The sequence below is a fragment of the Coregonus clupeaformis genome, chromosome 10, assembly GCF_020615455.1.
Source record: "Coregonus clupeaformis isolate EN_2021a chromosome 10, ASM2061545v1, whole genome shotgun sequence".
Taxonomy (NCBI): domain Eukaryota; kingdom Metazoa; phylum Chordata; class Actinopteri; order Salmoniformes; family Salmonidae; genus Coregonus; species Coregonus clupeaformis.
Genome location: NC_059201.1, coordinates 4,850,019 through 4,869,428, shown reverse-complemented (window position 1 = coordinate 4,869,428; position 19,410 = coordinate 4,850,019). Strand labels below are relative to the sequence as shown.

Genomic DNA, 19,410 nt, shown 5'->3' with positions numbered 1-19,410 from the left:
TGTTTATGTTCATTAACGGTCAATTACAGCGAGACCGGCAGTTATTTGCTTGACAATCACCGGCTGACAACATTTCATGACCGCCACAGCCCTAGTTCTCTAGTTGTGGTAGTAAATCATATGTTTTCTCCTCTTAATGCAAAGAGCAGATAGTTAAGAGGACATGATCATCATGCAAAAAAAGCATAGGTAGACAATAAATATATTTTATTCTATTATTTTATTATTTTATTATTTTGATATATTCAAGCAATTTCATCCCATTTATTTATTTCCCATCCCCTGCTCAATCAACCCCATCTTGTCCCAACTATCTACAGAATCTACACTAAATAATCTACACTAAATAATCTACACTAAATAATCTACACTAAATAATCTACGCTAAATATCTATGCTAAATAATCTACATTTAATAATCTACACTAAATAATCTACACTAAATAATCTACGCTAAATATCTACACTAAATAATCTACACTAAATAATCTACACTAAATAATCTACACTAAGTAATCTACACTAAATAATCTACACTAACTAATGAATGCTAATATATTGCATGTAATACTACTACACTACTATTGGTCAGTCATTCTATACTGTGTTACGCTGTACTAATATATGCCATTTAGCAGACGCTTTTATCCAAAGCGACTTACAGTCATGCGTGCATTCATTATTTTTTTTGTGTATGGGGTGGTCCCGGGGATCGAACCCACTACCTTGGCGTTACAAGCGCCGTGCTCTACCAGCTGAGCTACTTTCACTAGCTACATAATGCTGTTTCAAATGATTGCTAATATCATTCATTGTCCTCCTCCTTCATCGTGCTGTAGCCTAACAATACCGATATCTCTGGCCTTGTTGCGCCATTAAAAAGGCGTTATAGATCCCAGTGATTGAGTGAGACGTGCATAAGTAGGTGGCTCTTATTTGTGGTTTACGGAGAAACCGCTCTGTGCCTATACAGGAGACAGTGTTTTTTTTTTTTTGTTGAAGCTGGTTATAGAAGACTATTCAGTCCTACAGGCCAACCAGGACTTTAGTCTTCTCTGTTTGTCGGGAATGTGGTTGTTGTTGTTGTGACAGAGGTCATCCGGAGTCTGCCTCTGTCTGTTGCCCTGCCGTCTGATGTTACCGTGGTGATGGAAGAGTGGTCCATGCTCCCAGACGAGGAGAGTGATCGGTGATAGTAAAGGACATCTGGAGGAGGGGGAGGGAGAGAGAGAAGGATGGGGGTGGGGAGAGGAGAGAGAGAGAGAGACAGAGGGAGAGAGAGAGAGAGAGAGAGAGAGAGAGAGAGAGAGAGAGAGAGAGAGAGAGAGAGAGAGAGAGAGAGAGAGAGAGAGAGAGAGAGAGAGAGAGAGAGAGAGAGAGAGAGAGAGAGAGAGAGAGAGAGAGAGAGAGAGAGAGAGAGAGACGGAGAGAGAGAGAGAGAGAGAGAGAGAGAGAGAGAGACAGAGGGATGGGGGATGGGGGATGGGGAGAGAGAGAAGGATGGGGGATGGGGGAGAGGAGAGAGAGAGAGAGACAGAGGGGTGGGGTGCAGAAAGGAGAGAGAGAAGGATGGGGGATGGGGGAGAGGGAGAGAGAGAGAGAGAGAGAGAGAGAGAGAGAGAGAGAGAGAGAGAGAGAGAAGGATGGGGGGTGGGGAGAGGAGAGAGAGAGAGAGAGAAGGATGGGGGTGGGGAGAGGAGAGAGAGAGAGACAGAGGGATGGGGTGCAGAAAGGAGAGAGGGAGAGAGGGATGGGGTGCAGAGAGGAGAGAGGGAGAGAGACAGAGGGATGGGGTGCAGAAAGGAGAGAGAGAGAGAGAGAGAGAGAGAGAGAGAGAGAGAGAGAGAGAGAGAGAGAGAGAGAGAGAGAGCGAGAGAGAGAGAGAGAGAGAGAGAGAGAGAGAGAGAGAGAGAGAGAGAGAGAGACAGAGGGATGGGGGATGGGGGATGGGGAGAGGATAGAGAGAGAGAGACAGAGGGATGGGGTGCAGAAAGGAGAGAGAGAGAGAGAGGGATGGGGGGGTGCGGAGAGGATAGAGAGAGAGAGACAGAGGGATGGGGTGCAGAAAGGAGAGAGAGAGAGGGGTGGGGGATGGGGTGCAGAAAGGAGAGAGAGAGAGAGGGATGGGGGATGGGGGTGGAGAGAGAGAGCCAGAGGAGAGAGATAGAGTGACAGAGAGAGTGACAGAGAGAGATGTCAGACTTGCGTGAGAAATGACTGAGACACTTTGGTACAATTGAACTATATCAGGAGACAGTTTGGTATGATGATGTCATCGTTTTAGGCCTAGCACACACTTGGCAGTAAAGGGTTGTGTCCCCCATAGCACCCTATTCCCTGTGGGCCCTCTGGTCAAAAGTAGTGCACTATATAGGGAATAGGGTGCCATTCTCTGGTCTAAAGTAGTGCACTATATAGGGAATAGGGTGCCATTCTCTGGTCTAAAGTAGTGCACTACATAGGGAATAGGGTGCCATTCTCTGGTCAAAAGTAGTGCACTATATAGGGAATAGGGTGCCATTCTCTGGTCTAAAGTAGTGCACTATATAGGGAATAGGGTGCCATTCTCTGGTCAAAAGTAGTGCACTATATAGGGAATAGGGTACCATTCTCTGGTCAAAAGTAGTGCACTACATAGGGAATAGGGTGCCATTCTCTGGTCAAAAGTAGTGCACTATATAGGGAATAGGGTGCCATTCTCTGGTCTAAAGTAGTGCACTATATAGGGAATAGGGTGCCATTCTCTGGTCAAAAGTAGTGCACTATATAGGGAATAGGGTGCCATTCTCTGGTCTAAAGTAGTGCACTATATAGGGAATAGGGTGCCATTCTCTGGTCTAAAGTAGTGCACTATATAGGGAATAGGGTGCCATTCTCTGGTCAAAAGTAGTGCACTATATAGGGAATAGGGTGCCATTCTCTGGTCTAAAGTAGTGCACTATATAGGGAATAGGGTGCCATTCTCTGGTCTAAAGTAGTGCACTATATAGGGAATAGGGTGCCATTCTCTGGTCTAAAGTAGTGCACTATATAGGGAATAGGGTGCCATTCTCTGGTCAAAAGTAGTGCACTACATAGGGAATAGGGTTCCATTCTCTGGTCAAAAGTAGTGCACTATATAGGGAATAGGGTGCCATTCTCTGGTCAAAAGTAGTGCACTATATAGGGAATAGGGTGCCATTCTCTGGTCAAAAGTAGTGCACTATATAGGGAATAGGGTGCCATTCTCTGGTCAAAAGTAGTGCACTACATAGGGAATAGGGTGCCATTCTCTGGTCAAAAGTAGTGCACTACATAGGGAATAGGGTGCCATTCTCTGGTCAAAAGTAGTGCACTACATAGGGAATAGGGTGCCATTCTCTGGTCAAAAGTAGTGCACTACATAGGGAATAGGGTGCCATTTTGGAAGCAGCCAATATGTTTTGACAACCAGTCTTTTGCCAGTCAATGCTCCTTCAAACCATTCTGCCCACTTTGCAAGGTGCCTCAACATTTTAATTTGTACCCCCTTGAAGCTAGCCTGGTCCCAGATCTGTTTAATCCCTTGCCAACACCATTGCTGATTGTCAAGCCATGTCAATAGCACAAACAGACTGGCATTCAGGCTAGCGTGTAAGTTCTGTAAAATATTATTGTAAAAAAAAGTCTTTCGCACAGATGAACACAGAGGAAGAACACGGTATTCTCACAAGCTAATGTATGTTGATTTTCAAAACAAAGCTACATTACGTTTTGCATTATGTCAAGTTTGAAGACGAAGCACAGAATGTTTGGTTTATCTTGCCAACAGGCGGAAACATGCCTACAAGATGACGATTTAGTACTGAATGTGGTTAGCTGCTCTGGAGAAGAAGCGAGACTGACTGGGTGTAGGTGGAAATCCAAAAGGATCTCTGCACCACCCATGAGACACAGTGTGTGGTGTCATTTGGGGTGTTTGTGTGTGCTCGCTGCCATTTGGGACGTGTATCTATTTGTCACACTGTAGATATTTTGGTACCTAGCATCCTGTTTGTGAAAATATTATTTGTTTTTGTGGGGGACACAGATGGGTAGTTATTATTTATCCTGTTGCCAGAGAGAGAGAGAGAGAGAGAGAGAGAGAGAGAGGAAGAGAGAGAGAGAGAGAGAGAGAGAGAGAGGGAGAGAGAGAGAGAGAGAGAGAGAGAGAGAGAGAGAGAGAGAGAGAGAGAGAGAGAGAGAGAGAGAGAGAGAGAGAGAGAGAGAGAGAGAGAGAGAGAGAGAGAGAGAGAGAGAGAGAGAGAGAGAGAGAGAGAGAGAGAGAGAGAGAGAGGAGAGAGAGAGAGAGAGAGAGAGAGAGAGAGAGAGAGAGAGAGAGAGAGAGAGAGAGAGAGAGAGAGAGAGAGAGAGAGAGAGAGAGAGAGAGAGAGAGAGAGAGAGAGAGAGAGACAGAGAGAGACAGAGAGAGAGAGAGAGAGAGAGAGAACAGAGAGAGAGAGAGACAGTAAATCTCAGTAAGACAAAAATAATGGTGTTCCAAAAAAGGTCCAGTTGCCAGGACCACAAATACAAATTCCATCTAGACACCGTTGCCCTAGAGCACACAAAAAACTATACATACCTCGGCCTAAACATCAGTGCCACAGGTAACTTCCACAAAGCTGTGAATGAATACCTGACCACTGTGACTGACGCAAACTTAAGGAAAGCTTTGACTGTGTACAGACTCAGTGAGCATAGCCTTACTATTGACAAAGGCCGCCGTAGGCAGACCTGGCTCTCAAGAGAAGACAGGCTATGTGCACACTGCCCACAAAATGAGGTGGAAACTGAGCTGCACTTCCTAACCTCCTGCCAAATGTATGACCATATTAGAGACACATATTTCCCTCAGATTACAGCGATCCACAAAGAATTCGAAAACAAACCCAATTTTGATAAACTCCCTTATCTACTGGGTGAAAAACCACAGTGTGCCATCACAGCTGCAATATTTGTGACCTGTTGCCACAAGAAAAGGGCAACCAGTGAAGAACAAACACCATTGTAAATACAACCCATGTTTATTTATTTTCCCATTTGTACTTTAACTATTTGCACATTGTTACAACACTGTATATATACATAATATGACATTTGAAATGTCTTTATTATTTTGAAACTTCTGAGTGTAATGTTTACTGTTAATATTTATTGTTTATTTAACTTTTGTTTACTATCTACTTCACTTGCTTTGGCAATGTTAACACACGTTTCCCATGCCAATAAAGCCCTTCAATTGTAAATTGTAAATTGAGAGAGAGAGAGAGAGACATTTTCACTTGGGCCCCCTTTCCATCATTGAGGAACATGCCCAGGTTGCAGGTTTAAAGCTTAATTCTGCAATTCAGAATTTTGCCATGGGGTGGAGAGAAAATGTAACGTTTTAAAGCTAATTTCCTGCAATTCTACATATTTGGACATGCCTTATGTGTGTTCATGTGATATCTGAGCGACCTAAATATTACAACAAAATCGATGGGCAAATAAAACGACATAAAAAACGCTAGCTGACACGGGCCAGTTGATCTGGACATTCTGACTAGCTGACATGGGCCAGTTGATCTGGACATTCTGACTAGCTGACATGGGCCAGTTGATCTGGACATTCTGACTAGCTGACATGGGCCAGTTGATCTGGACATTCTGACTAGCTGACATGGGCCAGTTGATCTGGACATTCTGACTAGCTGACATGGGCCAGTTGATCTGGACATTCTGACTAGCTGACATGGGCCAGTTGATCTGGACATTCTGACTAGCTGACATGGGCCAGTTGATCTGGACATTCTGACTAGCTGACATGGGCCAGTTGATCTGGACATTCTGACTAGCTGACATGGGCCAGTTGATCTGGACATTCTGACTAGCTGACATGGGCCAGTTGATCTGGACATTCTGACTAGCTGACATGGGCCAGTTGATCTGGACATTCTGACTAGCTGACATGGGCCAGTTGATCTGGACATTCTGACTAGCTGACATGGGCCAGTTGATCTGGACATTCTGACTAGCTGACATGGGCCAGTTGATCTGGACATTCTGACTAGCTGACATGGGCCAGTTGATCTGGACATTCTGACTAGCTGACACGGGCCAGTTGATCTGGACATTCTGACTAGCTGACATGGGCCAGTTGATCTGGACATTCTGACTAGCTGACATGGGCCAGTTGATCTGGACATTCTGACTAGCTGACATGGGCTAGTTGATCTGGACATTCTGACTAGCTGACATGGGCCAGTTGATCTGGACATTCTGACTAGCTGACATGGGCCAGTTGATCTGGACATTCTGACTAGCTGACATGGGCCAGTTGATCTGGACATTCTGACTAGCTGACATGGGCCAGTTGATCTGGACATTCTGACTAGCTGACATGGGCCAGTTGATCTGGACATTCTGACTAGCTGACATGGGCCAGTTGATCCGGACATTCTGACTAGCTGACATGGGCCAGTTGATCTGGACATTCTGACTAGCTGACATGGGCCAGTTGATCTGGACATTCTGACTAGCTGACATGGGCCAGTTGATCTGGACATTTCTGACAATTTATAAGTAGCTCTCTAAGGTCTGCAATGACTAACAAGACAAGAGGAACTGATGATGCACTACCTCATTTAGAAATTGCACCTCCTGCGTTCTACTATTACAACTTTCAAGAGTAAGTTGAAAGCCCGACTGAAAATATATGCCGGGCCTCCCGAGTGGCGCAGCGGTCTAAGGCACAGCATCGCAGTGCTAGAGGCGTCACTACAGACCCGGGTTCGATCCCAGGCCGTGTCGCAGCCGGGAGACCCATGAGGTGGCACTCAATTGGCCCAGCGTCGTCTGGGTTAGGGGAGGGTTTGGCCGGCTGGGACGTCTTTGTCCCATCACGCTCTAGCGACTCCTAGTGTTTCCTCCGACACATTTGTGCAGCTGGCTTCCGGGTTAAGCGGGCAGAGTCAGCCAGTCATTCAGTCAGGTACCCAGAGAGTGGCTGGCTCTCTGGGTACCTGACTGAATGACTGGCTGGCTCTCTGGGTACCTGACTGAATGACTGGCCCGAGTAACCGGCTGACTAACTGACTGGCTGGCATTGGTTAACTGTTTAGCCTATGTCACTGACTGACTGGCTGGCTACCTGGAATTGGTTTAGTGTTTGTCCCAGGCGGGCGGGCAGGTGGTGTCTTTGACCGTGTTCTATCTGTTCTAGTTCCGTAAGAAGAAGAAGAAGCTTTTATTTGCTGTAGTCTCTCATTAATCTTTAATGGAAAATGTTTTAGCTGGCGTAGAGAGAAGAGAGAGAGAACATCTTCCTTTTGGATGGAGTTACATTAGTATTAGTCTTGGTGTGGAGGAAAGGAGCTAACTGTACCTGTGATCTAACATGAATGTCTGCAGACAGACATAATATCACAATACTACACAACACTGACCGACAGATTAACACAATACTACTGTCGCGTAGAGTAGGCCAGAAGGCTAAACTGAAAAACCTAACCTCCATCAAATAAAACGATGGCGGAGCCGCAAAAGTACTTCTGTTTAAGGGTGTTTTATTTACATCGTGATTCCGGAATAAAAACAGTACTGCCACCAAAAGTATACATTATGGGACTATTAAAACAGTGCTGCCTCATCAATAGCTCAATCAAAACGGTCCCCCTCTTGAACTGAAAGAGAGGCTCCTTTCGTAGGGGAAGCCCCTCCCATCAGAACATACCAAACTCTTTAATTATACCAGACCAAACTGTTACTGACGGGAGGTAAGAATAATGTGTAATGTCTGCACTGAGATCGCTAAGTTAACTTGTGTCGACCCACATTGCTAACGTAGTTGAAAACGGAGCAGGGAGGGGGAGGTGAGTGTGTGTGTGTGTGTGTGTGTGTGTGTGTGTGTGTGTGTGTGTGTGTGGGTGTGTGTGTGTGTGTGTGTGTTAGTTTACCAAATGCTGCTCGCTGCCAGTGACAGACTTCTCTGTCACAACTACACAACACAGACAGACAGAATATCACGATACTACACAACACATAGGCAGCACACAGGATCACGCACCACAACTTAACACAAGAGAACACAACTACTCAACACAACGCAACTCAACACAACACAACTCAAGACAACACAACACAAGACAATTTAACACAACACAAATCAAACAGATGAACGGAACACTATAGATGGACAGAACACAGGACTCCACAACACAGACAGGGTTGATTTACTGCAACTGTGATGAGGTGTGAATGACGGAGTCAGGCGCAGGAGGTGAAACACAGAAATCAAGAGTTTATTCAGTGTCCAATAATGTAGCGCATATAACATTAACATTAACATTTACGTCATTTAGCAGACGCTCTTATCCAGAGCGACTTACAAATTGGTGCATTCACCTTATAGCCAGTGGGTTAACCACTTTACAATGTTTTTTTAAATGTTTTTTTTTTTTTTGGGGGGGGTAAGGGGGGGGGTAGAAGGATTACTTTATCCTATCCCAGGTATTCCTTAAAGAGGTGGGATTTCAAATGTCTCCGGAAGGTGGTGAGTGACTCCGCTGTCCTGGCGTCGTGAGGGAGCTTGTTCCACCATTGGGGTGCCAGAGCAGCGAACAGCTTTGACTGGGCTGAGCGGGAACTATGCTTCCGCAGAGGAAGGGGAGCCAGCAGGCCAGAGGTGGATGAACGCAATGCCCTCGTTTGGGTGTAGGGACTGATCAGAGCCTGAAGTTACGGAGGTGCCGTTCCCCTCACAGCTCCGTAGGCAAGCACCATGGTCTTGTAGCAGATGCGAGCTTCAACAGGAAGCCAGTGGAGTGTGCGGAGGAGCGGGGTGACGTGAGAGAACTTGGGAAGGTTGAACACCAGACGGACTGCGGCATTCTGAATGAGTTGTAGGGGTTTAATGGCACAGGCAGGGAGCCCAGCCAACAGCGAGTTGCTGTAATCCAGACGGGAGATGACAAGTGCCTGGATTAGGACCTGTGCCGCTTCCTGTGTAAGGCAGGGTCGTACTCTCCGAATGTTGTAGAGCATGAACCTACAGGATCGGGTCACCGCCTTGATGTTAGCGGAGAGCGACAGGGTGTTGTCCAGGGTCACGCCAAGGCTCTTCGCACTCTGGGAGGAGGACACAACGGAGTTGTCAACCGTGATGGCAAGATCATGGAACGGGCAGTCCTTCCCCGGGAGGAAGAGCAGCTCCGTCTTGCCAAGGTTCAGCTTGAGGTGGTGATCCGTCATCCATACTGATATGTCTGCCAGACATGCAGAGATGCGATTCACCACCTGGTTATCAGAAGTGGGAAAGGAGAAGATTAGTTGTGTGTCGTCTGCGTAGCAATGATAGGAGAGGCCATGTGAGGATATGACAGAGCCAAGTGACTTGGTGTATAGCGAGAATAGGAGAGGGCCTAGAACTGAGCCCTGGGGAACACCAGTGGTGAGAGCACGTGGTGCGGAGACAGCTTCTCGCCACGCCACTTGGTAGGAGCGACCGGTCAGGTAGGACGCAATCCAAGAGTGAGCCGCGCCGGAGATGCCCAGCTCGGAGAGGGTGGAGAGGAGGATCTGATGGTTCACAGTATCAACTTGCCCGAGCAAGGAGGAGGGGCAGCCTCAGCTGAATTCGTGACAGCAACATTAACTGCCTGGTGATAGTATCCACCAGAGTAGTCTATGCTTTGTCGTCTCTCAGAATAAACCTTGCTATGAGAATCCTCTCAGGTATCACTTGAGATGTGACTGTTGTTTTCAGAGTCATACAGCGTTTTTCCTGTTTTGTTGTATTACAACTTGTAATTTAAATGGATTTTTATTTGGATTTCATGTAATGGACATACACAAAATAGTCAAAATTGGTGAAGTGAAATGAAAAATTCTAAAAAATTAATAACGGAAAAGTGGTGCATGCAGCCCTTAAATAAGATCTGGTGCAACCAATTACCTTCAGAAGTCTCATAATTAGTTAAATAAAGTCCACCTGTGTGCAATCTAAGTGTCACATCATCTGTCACATGATCTCAGTATATATACACCTGTTCTGAAAGGCCCCTGAGTCTGCAACACCACTAAGCAAGAGGCACCACCAAGCAAGCAGCACCATGAAGACCAACAAGCTCTCCAAACAGTTCAGGAACAAAGTTGTGGAGAAGTACAGATCAGGGTTGGGTTATAAAAAAAGATCAGAAACTTTGAACATCCCACGGAGCACCATTAAATCCATTATTAGAAAATGGAAAGAATGTGGCGCCACAACAAACCTGCCAATAGAGGGCCGCCCACCAAAACTCACAGACCAGGCAAGGAGGGCATTAATCGGAGAGGCAACAAAGATACCAAAGATAGCCCTGAAGGAGCTGCAAATCTCCACAGCGGAGATTGGAGTATCTGTCCATAGGACCACTTTAAGCCGTACACTCCACAGAGCTGGGCTTTACGGAAGAGTGGCCAGAAAAAAGCCATTGCTTACAGAAAAAAATAAGCAAACACATTTGGTGTTCACCAAAAGGCATGTGGGAGACTCCCCAAACATATGGAAGAAGGTACTCTGGTCAGATGAGACTAAAATTGAGCTTTTTGGCCATCAAGGAAAACTCTATGTCTGGCGCAAACCCAACACCTCTCATCACCCCGAGAACACCATCCCCACAGTGAAGCATGGTGGTGGCAGCATCATGTTGTGGGGATGTTTTTCATCAGCAGGGAATGGGAAACTGGTCAGAATTGAAGGAATGATGGATGGCGCTAAATACAGGGAAATTCTTGAGGGAAACCTGTTTCAGTCTTCCAGAGATTTGAGACTGTTACGGAGGTTCACCTTCCAGCAGGACAATGACCCTAAGCATACTGCTAAAGCAACACTCGAGTGGTTTAAGGGGAAACATTTAAATGTCTTGGAAGGGCCTAGTCAAAGCCCAGACCTCAATCCAATTGAGAATCTGTGGTATGACTTAAAGATTGCTCTACACCAGCGGAACCCATCCAACTTGAAGGAGCTGGAGCAGTTTTGCCTTGATGAATGGGCAAAAATCCCAGTGGCTAGATGTACCAAGCTTATAGAGACATACCCCAAGAGACTTACAGCTGTAATTGCTGCAAAAGGTGGCTCTACAAAGTATTGACTTTGGGGAGGTGAATAGTTATGCACGCTCAAGTTTTCAGTTTCTTTGTATTATTTCTTCTTTGTTTCACAATAAAAAATATTTTGCATCTTCAAAGTGGTAGGCATGTTGTGTAAATCAAATGATACAAACCCCCCCAAAATCCATTTTAATTCCAGGTTGTAAGGCAACAAAATAGGAAAAATGCCAAGGGGGGTGAATACTTTCGCAAGCCACTGTAGTTCTCTAAGGGAGGATATTGCTGTTATCCAAACCTCCACAATGTGAGACAGACAACCTTCCTATATAATCTCACAGCTATGATTATGAAGATGATGGCTTTGAAACCCAATAATTTGCGTCTCGATCCGTCGTCTGTGTGTCTCAAGACGTGGTAAGAAGCTTTGTGAGGATGGTTATAAAGGTTATAAGACGTGGTAAGAAGCTTCGTAAGGATGGTTATCTGATCTCAAGACAGAGCCCTTATTAATTTCCTCATTCCCTAGTGCCGCCTTCTCTCCTAGTCGTCTTCAGAGAGTCACAACTGTGTCAGAATTTTGAACCACCCTTCCCTTTGTTCCCTGATGGTTGGTTACAAGGCAGTACTTATTTAAATTAGGTAAGAGAATATCATGTTACCATTGGTGTATTCAAATGAGAGTTAGGGTGATGTCAACCTATCAACTTAATATTCCCTCCTCCTGAATCCAAGTGTTTGACATGGGGGAGGGGACCAGTAACTTTAAGATCAAACTTTATCAATGTAAAAGTAAGTCATTTTTCATACTTTGGTCATCATACTTTGATCTGGTTTCATCCAAATAACATCAACTTTCATTGAAAACATTATTTTGACTGTTCATGACCTTTAAGCCTTTACATTTCTGTCATTTAGCAGATGCTCTTATCCAGAGCGACTTACAGTTAGTGAGTGCATAAATCTTTCATACGGGCCCCCCGTGGGAATCGAATCCACAACCCTGGTGTTGCAAACGCCATGCTCTACCAACTGAGCTACACGGGAGTCTTCTACCTGCAGACTATTATGATTGGGATTATGATGGTGATGTACACTCAAACACACACATAAACATACACAAACACATACACACACACACACACACAAACACACACACACACACACACACACACACACACACACACACACACACACACACACACACACACACACACACACACACACACCGCTGCCACTGCTCACTGCCTGTGTGTTTAGTGTTTAGGCCTGACTGAAAAGCTCAGCTCTAACAGTGTTTTTATAGAGCTAGATTTATGGGGGTACATTTGATTGCGGTACTAATAAGGAAATAGCCTTTAGATTCTCCGTCAACTTAATTGGTTGCCTACTCAGTGGAATGATTATAGGGGTCTGTCACCACAACTCCCTGTGTGTGTGTGTGTGTCTGTGTGTGTGTGTGTGTGTGTGTGTGTGTGTGTGTGTGTGTGTGTGTGTGTGTGTCTCTGTGTGTGTGTGTGTGTGTTTACCATTAATAGAGGCAGCAGTGTTCCACTACGTGATCTAGTGAAAGACCATTCAGCCATCAGTCGGTGGCAGTGGGACTCAACGCGAAAGAGGACAGAGAAAGGTATGCAGGGAGAAATTGGAATACTTATGGCAACATCCTCAATCTAAAATAATTTACATTATTGTGAACAATAGTACATACCCCAACCCCCCCCCAGTACTAGTGATGATATAGTTCATACCCCAGCCCAGTACTAGTAATGATATAGTTCAGACCCCAACCCCCCAACCCAGTACTAGTGATGATATAGTTCATACCCCAACCCCCCAACCCAGTACTAGTGATGATATAGTTCATACCCCAACCCCCAGCCCAGTACTAGTAATGATATAGTTCATACCCCAACCCCCAGCCCAGTACTAGTAATGATATAGTTCATACCCCAACCCCCCAACCCAGTACTAGTAATGATATAGTTCATACCCCAACCCCCAGCCCAGTACTAGTAATGATATAGTTCATACCCCAACCCCCAGCCCAGTACTAGTACTTATATAGTTCATACCCCAACCCCCCAGCCCAGTACTAGTAAATATATAGTTCATACCCCAACCCCCCAACCCAGTACTAGTGATGATATAGTTCATACCCCAACCCCCCAACCCAGTACTAGTGATGATATAGTTCATACCCCAACCCCCCACCCAGTACTAGTGATGATATAGTTCATACCCCAGGCCCCCAGCCCAGTACTAGTAATTATATAGTTCATACCCCAGGCCCCCGCCCAGTACTAGTAATGATAGAGTTCATACCCCAACCCCCCAACCCAGTACTAGTGATGATATAGTTCATACCCCAACCCCCCAACCCAGTACTAGTGATGATATAGTTCATACCCCAACCCCCCACCCAGTACTAGTGATGATATAGTTCATACCCCAGGCCCCCAGCCCAGTACTAGTAATTATATAGTTCATACCCCAGGCCCCCAGCCCAGTACTAGTAATGATAGAGTTCATACCCCAACCCCCAACCCAGTACTAGTAATTATATAGTTAATTCCCCAACCCCCAACCCAGTACTAGTGATGATATAGTTCATACCCCAACCCCCCAACCCAGTACTAGTAATTATATAGTTCATACCCCAACCCCCCACCCAGTACTAGTAATGATTTAGTTCATACCCCAACCCCCCACCCAGTACTAGTGATGATATAGTTCATACCCCAGGCCCCCAGCCCAGTACTAGTAATGATATAGTTCATACCCCAGCCCAGTACTAGTAATGATATAGTTCATACCCCAGGCCCCCGCCCAGTACTAGTAATGATATAGTTCATACCCCAGGCCCCCGCCCAGTACTAGTAATGATATAGTTCATACCCCATCCCAGTACCAGTAATGATATAGTTCATACCCCAACCCCCAGCCCAGTACTAGTAATGATATAGTTCATACCCCAGCCCAGTACTAGTAATGATATAGTTCATACCCCAACCCCCCACCCAGTACTAGTAATGATATAGTTCATACCCCAGCCCAGTACTAGTAATTATATAGTTCATACCCCAATCCAGTACTAGTAATGATATAGTTCATACCCCAGCCCAGTACTAGTAATGATATAGTTCATACCCCAGCCCAGTACTAGTAGTGATATAGTTCATACCCCAACCCTCAGCCCAGTACTAGTAATGATATAGTTCATACCCCAACCCCCCACCCAGTACTAGTAATGATATAGTTCATAACCTAACCCCCCACCCAGTACTAGTAATGATATAGTTCATACCCCAGCCCAGTACTAGTAATGATATAGTTCATACCCCAACCCCCCAACCCAGTACTAGTACTTATATAGTTCATACCCCAACCCCCCAGCCCAGTACTAGTAATTATATAGTTCATACCCCAGGCCCCAACCCATTACTAGTAATGATATAGTTCATACCCCCGCCCAGTACTAGTAATGATATAGTTCATACCCCAGGCCCCAGCCCAGTACTAGTAATGATATAGTTCATACCCCCGCCCAGTACTAGTAATGATATAGTTCATACCCCAGGCCCCCGCCCAGTACTAGTAATGATATAGTTCATACCCCAGCCCAGTACTAGTAATGATATAGTTCATACCCCAGCCCAGTACTAGTAATGATATAGTTCATACCCCAGGCCCCAGCCCAGTACTAGTAGTGATATAGTTCATACCCCAGCCCAGTACTAGTAATGATATAGTTCATACCCCAGCCCAGTACTAGTAATTATATAGTTCATACCCCAGGCCCCAGCCCAGTACCAGTAATGATATAGTTCATACCCCAACCCCCCAGCCCAGTACTAGTAATGATATAGTTCATACCCCAACCCCCCACCCAGTACTAGTAATGATATAGTTCATACCCCAGCCTAGTACTAGTAATGATATAGTTCATACCCCAGCCCAGTATTAGTAATTATATAGTTCATACCCCAGGCCCCAGCCCAGTACTAGTAATGATATAGTTCATACCCCAACCCCCCAGCCCAGTACTAGTAATGATATAGTTCATACCCCAGCCCAGTACTAGTAATTATATAGTTCATACCCCAACCCCCCAACCCAGTACTAGTAATGATATAGTTCATACCCCAACCCCCCAGCCCAGTACTAGTAATGTTGCATAGGTACAGAACTACTATAACGACAAATGTCCCCATCTGATAGTGTACCGATGACCACGCCCCCTTGGTGTGAACCTATTAACACGGTGCAGCCAGACTGTTTCCCAGATACACGACATTTCACCGTTGAAGAGGTAGATCATGTTTTGACTTCCCTTCCAAACGAAAGGGCAAATGGATCAGGTGGTGTCACCTATCAGACTTTAAAAGGTCACAAGGCCCCAGTCCTCCCATGCACTCATGCATATCTTAAAAGCCTGTCTGATTAATGGACAGGTACCTGATTCATGGAATACCACAAAAGAAGACAACGTTCCAGATGACCCGTCTTTTACCCTCGGTCTATAAAGTGTTCGTGAAATGCTTGCTCGCCCGCATACTACCACGGCTTGTAGATACAGGCATTCTCTCTCCTAAACAAAAGGCATACATAGACAGACAGGGCATGAATGAGCATGTTTTCTGTCTAAAAACTGGAATTGATGACTTCCAAGCGTGAATGCCCAAAGTTTGTCCTCTGTGTTTTTTGGACTTTAGAGATGCCCTTTGGTACTTTATCACAGAGTGTAATGATCAATGACCTGAGGAAATACAACTGCCTCAGCCTTATGTGGACATGATATTTGATGTGTACAAAGGCTCTTTTCTCCAAGTTATCTGTGCGAAGCAGCTGACTGAGCCTATCCCACTCAGGGTTGGCATAGAAACCGGCTGCCAATGGAATGATGTTAACTTCATCCATCAACCAGTGGCTGAAATGGCTGTGCCAACGTGCCCCACCCCATGTGCGGTCGCCGAACCCAGTACAGGGGTATGGTGATGACGTTCAGATCTCCTCCAGAGAGGAGAATGTTATCAGAGACATGCTCTCTCACACAGATTACTTTTTGAAATGGTCTGGGCTGGAAGTGGAATGGTCTGGGCTGGAAGTAAAATGGTCTGGGCTGGAAGTGAAAATGGTCTGGGCTGGAAGTGATATGGTCTGGGCTGGAAGTAAAATGGTCTGGGCTGGAAGTAAAATGGTCTGGGCTGGATTTGAAATGGTCTGGGCTGGAAGTTAAAGACACTAAATGTGCAGTGTTCTATGAAAGTCCCAGTGGAAGTAACCGCTGGTACATGTCTAACACTGTTAAGCCCCCAACATTTACACGAATGAATTAAGCAATCAGAGTTTATTCTCGTCACGACGCATATAGTTATCTTGAACATATGCTTAATGTTGCTGGCGAGTGGGGGGAACAAGTTGAGGAGCTCGTCCATTAGTATTCAACCAGGCTTGATATGATTGACATTTCCCCTCTGCCTGTGGTCATGAAGCTAGAATCTGTGAGAGAAGTGGCCTAGCGAAGATCTGCTTGCAAATGTGAATATTCCACAGAAGGTTCTGAGGAAAATGAATAAGAAAACTGTTCAAGTGGTGAGAAAGTGGCTATGTTTAAACAGACACACACCACACGTGACGTTGTCTTCCTGAGCCAAAGAGAAGGGGGGTTTAGGTGTCACGAATATTGAGTGGATTTACACTGCTACCAGACTGACTCAGCTGCTGAAGATGCTCAACAGTGACGATGTGACAGTTAGGGAGTTAGCCAGATCCTCCCTCCTTCTGGACCCTACGCAGGAGGAAGGTTCCACTGGCCAGGAGAACTTCCTGGGCTTCAGGTGGAAGGTTCCACTGGCCAGGAGAACTTCCTGGGCTTCAGGAGGAAGTTTCCACTGGCCAGGAGAACTTCCTGGGCTTCAGGAGGAAGGTTCCACTGGCCAGGAGAACTTCCTGGGCTTCAGGAGGAAGGTTCCACTGGCCAGGAGAACTTCCTGGGCTTCAGGAGGAAGGTTCCACTGGCCAGGAGAACTTCCTGGGCTTCAGGAGGAAGGTTCCACTGGCCAGGAGAACTTCCTGGGCTTCCGGAGGAAGGTTCCACTGGCCAGGAGAACTTCCTGGGCTTCCGGAGGAAGGTTCCACTGGCCAGGAGAACTTCCTGGGCTTCAGGAGGAAGGCCAATGGAAAATGTGGACACTCGTGCTGCGGGCTTTGGAGTCCGGTCAGACTATGCCGGACCTCAACGGCCTGTGCAACCGGACTGGACTGGAGCTCAGGTGGACACGGACTGATGTGCAAACTGAGCCAGTGACTGCCTCCGATGCAGTTGTGGCAGATCGCGGTGTTGTTGTGGAGGCTTCTGTCACCCATTATGGAAAATGTCATCCTACATCCGGGACAACACTCCTCGGTATCAGACGGATGCAGCTACTGCAACACTGGACAGGCTGCACTGCGCTGTCTCCCATTCCATGTACCAGAATGCTGCCATTGGAGAGGACATACTTACCTTTACTGTTAAGGCGAGGCTGCAAGTTCTACCAGCAAAATATAATCTAGCACTCTGCTACCCTGCAAACCATGACCCATTTTGTATTCTACATGAGTCAAATGTAATGGAGTCCATTACCCATGTTGTGAATGGCTGCTGTTCATACAAGGATTTGTACATTGCTAGACATGTTGACTTGATACCCAGCGAGGTGAGACGAGTGGTCTCACCAACAGCACACATGCATAAACATTATTGTGTAAGGGGAAGCTGGTTTGATGTTGATGACGATGGTGTTTTCCTGTGTGCCAAATACGCCAATTATTGTTGTTGTGTGGGGAGGCCAGGGAGAGGTGCTCATTTTGGAAGTGGGCTGCTCATTTGACGGCTACATGGAGCAGGCCATTGCCCAGAAGCTGCTTAAGTACCAGCCCCTCGTGGCACGCTTGGACAGCCTCGGGCGGAGGTGCAAGCTGGTGGCGCTGATATTTGGCAGTCTCGGCCACATACACAGGCTTGCAGTGCTTGGCCTCCAGATTGTGGCCTGACAAAAATGAGGGCAAAGCAATTGGTACTGCTCTGTTTCAGCTGTCGCGGGCAGCCTAGGTGTTTAGAGAAGGATGTGCTTTCTGTACCCTTGAGTGCCATGCAGACAGGGACCTTTGAAATGTTTGGATCCTTTTTTTAGACATTTGATTGGTGGATTCAAAAAAAGTGTGTTAAAAAAGTATTTAAAATGTGTGTGTGTGTGTGTACGGATATGTATGCACTCACTACTGTAAATCACTCTGGATTAGAGCGTCCGCTAAATGACTAAAATGTAAAATGTCTCCGTGTGCTAAAGTGTTTGATCAAAGCTCTACAAGCCAACTCCTTTCCAGATTCTGTATTTGGCTCTGCCAGGTTCAGCCAGGCCCTGCCCTCCTTTGTCTCTACACACACACACACACACACACACACACACACACACACACACACACACACACACACACACACCGCTGCCACTGCTCACTGCCTGTGTGCTTAGTGTTTAGGCCTGACTGAAAAGCTCAGCTCTAACAGTGTTTTTATAGAGCTAGATTTATGGGGGTACATTTGATTGCGGTACTAATAAGGAAATAGCCTTTAGATTCTCCGTCAACTTAATTGGTTGCCTACTCAGTGGAATGATTATAGGGGTCTGTCACCACAACTCCCTGTGTGTGTGTGTGTGTCTGTGTGTGTGTGTGTGTCTGTGTGTGTGTGTGTGTGTGTGTGTGTGTGTGTTTGTGTGTGTGTGTGTGTGTGTGTGTGTGTGTGTGTGTGTGTGTGTGTGTGTGTGTGTGTGTGTGTGTCTGTGTGTGTGTCTGTGTGTGTGTGTGTGTGTGTGTGTGTGTGTGTGTGTGTGTGTGTGTGTGTGTGTGTGTGTGTGTGTGTGTGTGTGTGTGTGTGTGTCTGTGTCTGTGTGTGTGTGTGTGTGTGTGTGTCTGTGTCTCTCTGTGTCTGTGTGTGTGTGTGTGTGTGTGTGTGTCTGTGTCTGTGTGTGTGTGTGTGTGTGTGTGTGTGTGTGTGTGTGTGTGTGTGTGTGTGTGTGTGTGTGTGTGTGTGTGTGTTTGTGTGTGTGTCTGTGTGTGTGTCTGTGTGTGTGTGTGTGTGTGTGTGTGTGTGTGTGTGTGTCTGTGTGTGTGTGTGTGTGTGTGTGTGTCTCTGTGTGTGTGTGTGTGTGTGTGTGTGTGTGTGTGTGTGTGTGTCTGTGTGTGTCTGTGTGTGTGTGTGTGTGTGTGTGTGTGTGTGTGTGTCTGTGTCTCTCTGTGTCTGTGTGTGTGTGTGTGTGTGTGTGTGTGTGTGTGTGTGTGTGTGTGTGCCATTAATTGAGG

General features: G+C 46.2%; 1 protein-coding gene across 1 annotated transcript in view; it reads right to left on the bottom strand.

Moving 5' to 3' along the window:
• Nucleotides 1-690: 690 nt before the first annotated feature.
• The window catches only part of amigo3 (adhesion molecule with Ig-like domain 3), a 44,336-nt gene continuing 25,616 nt past the window's right edge, over nt 691-19,410 (bottom strand). Inside the window, exon 3 of the mRNA XM_041889038.2 lies at nt 691-1,206. Coding sequence (XP_041744972.2) covers nt 1,138-1,206 — 69 coding nt within the window. The 3' untranslated portion in view covers nt 691-1,137. The remainder of the gene's footprint in view (nt 1,207-19,410) is intronic.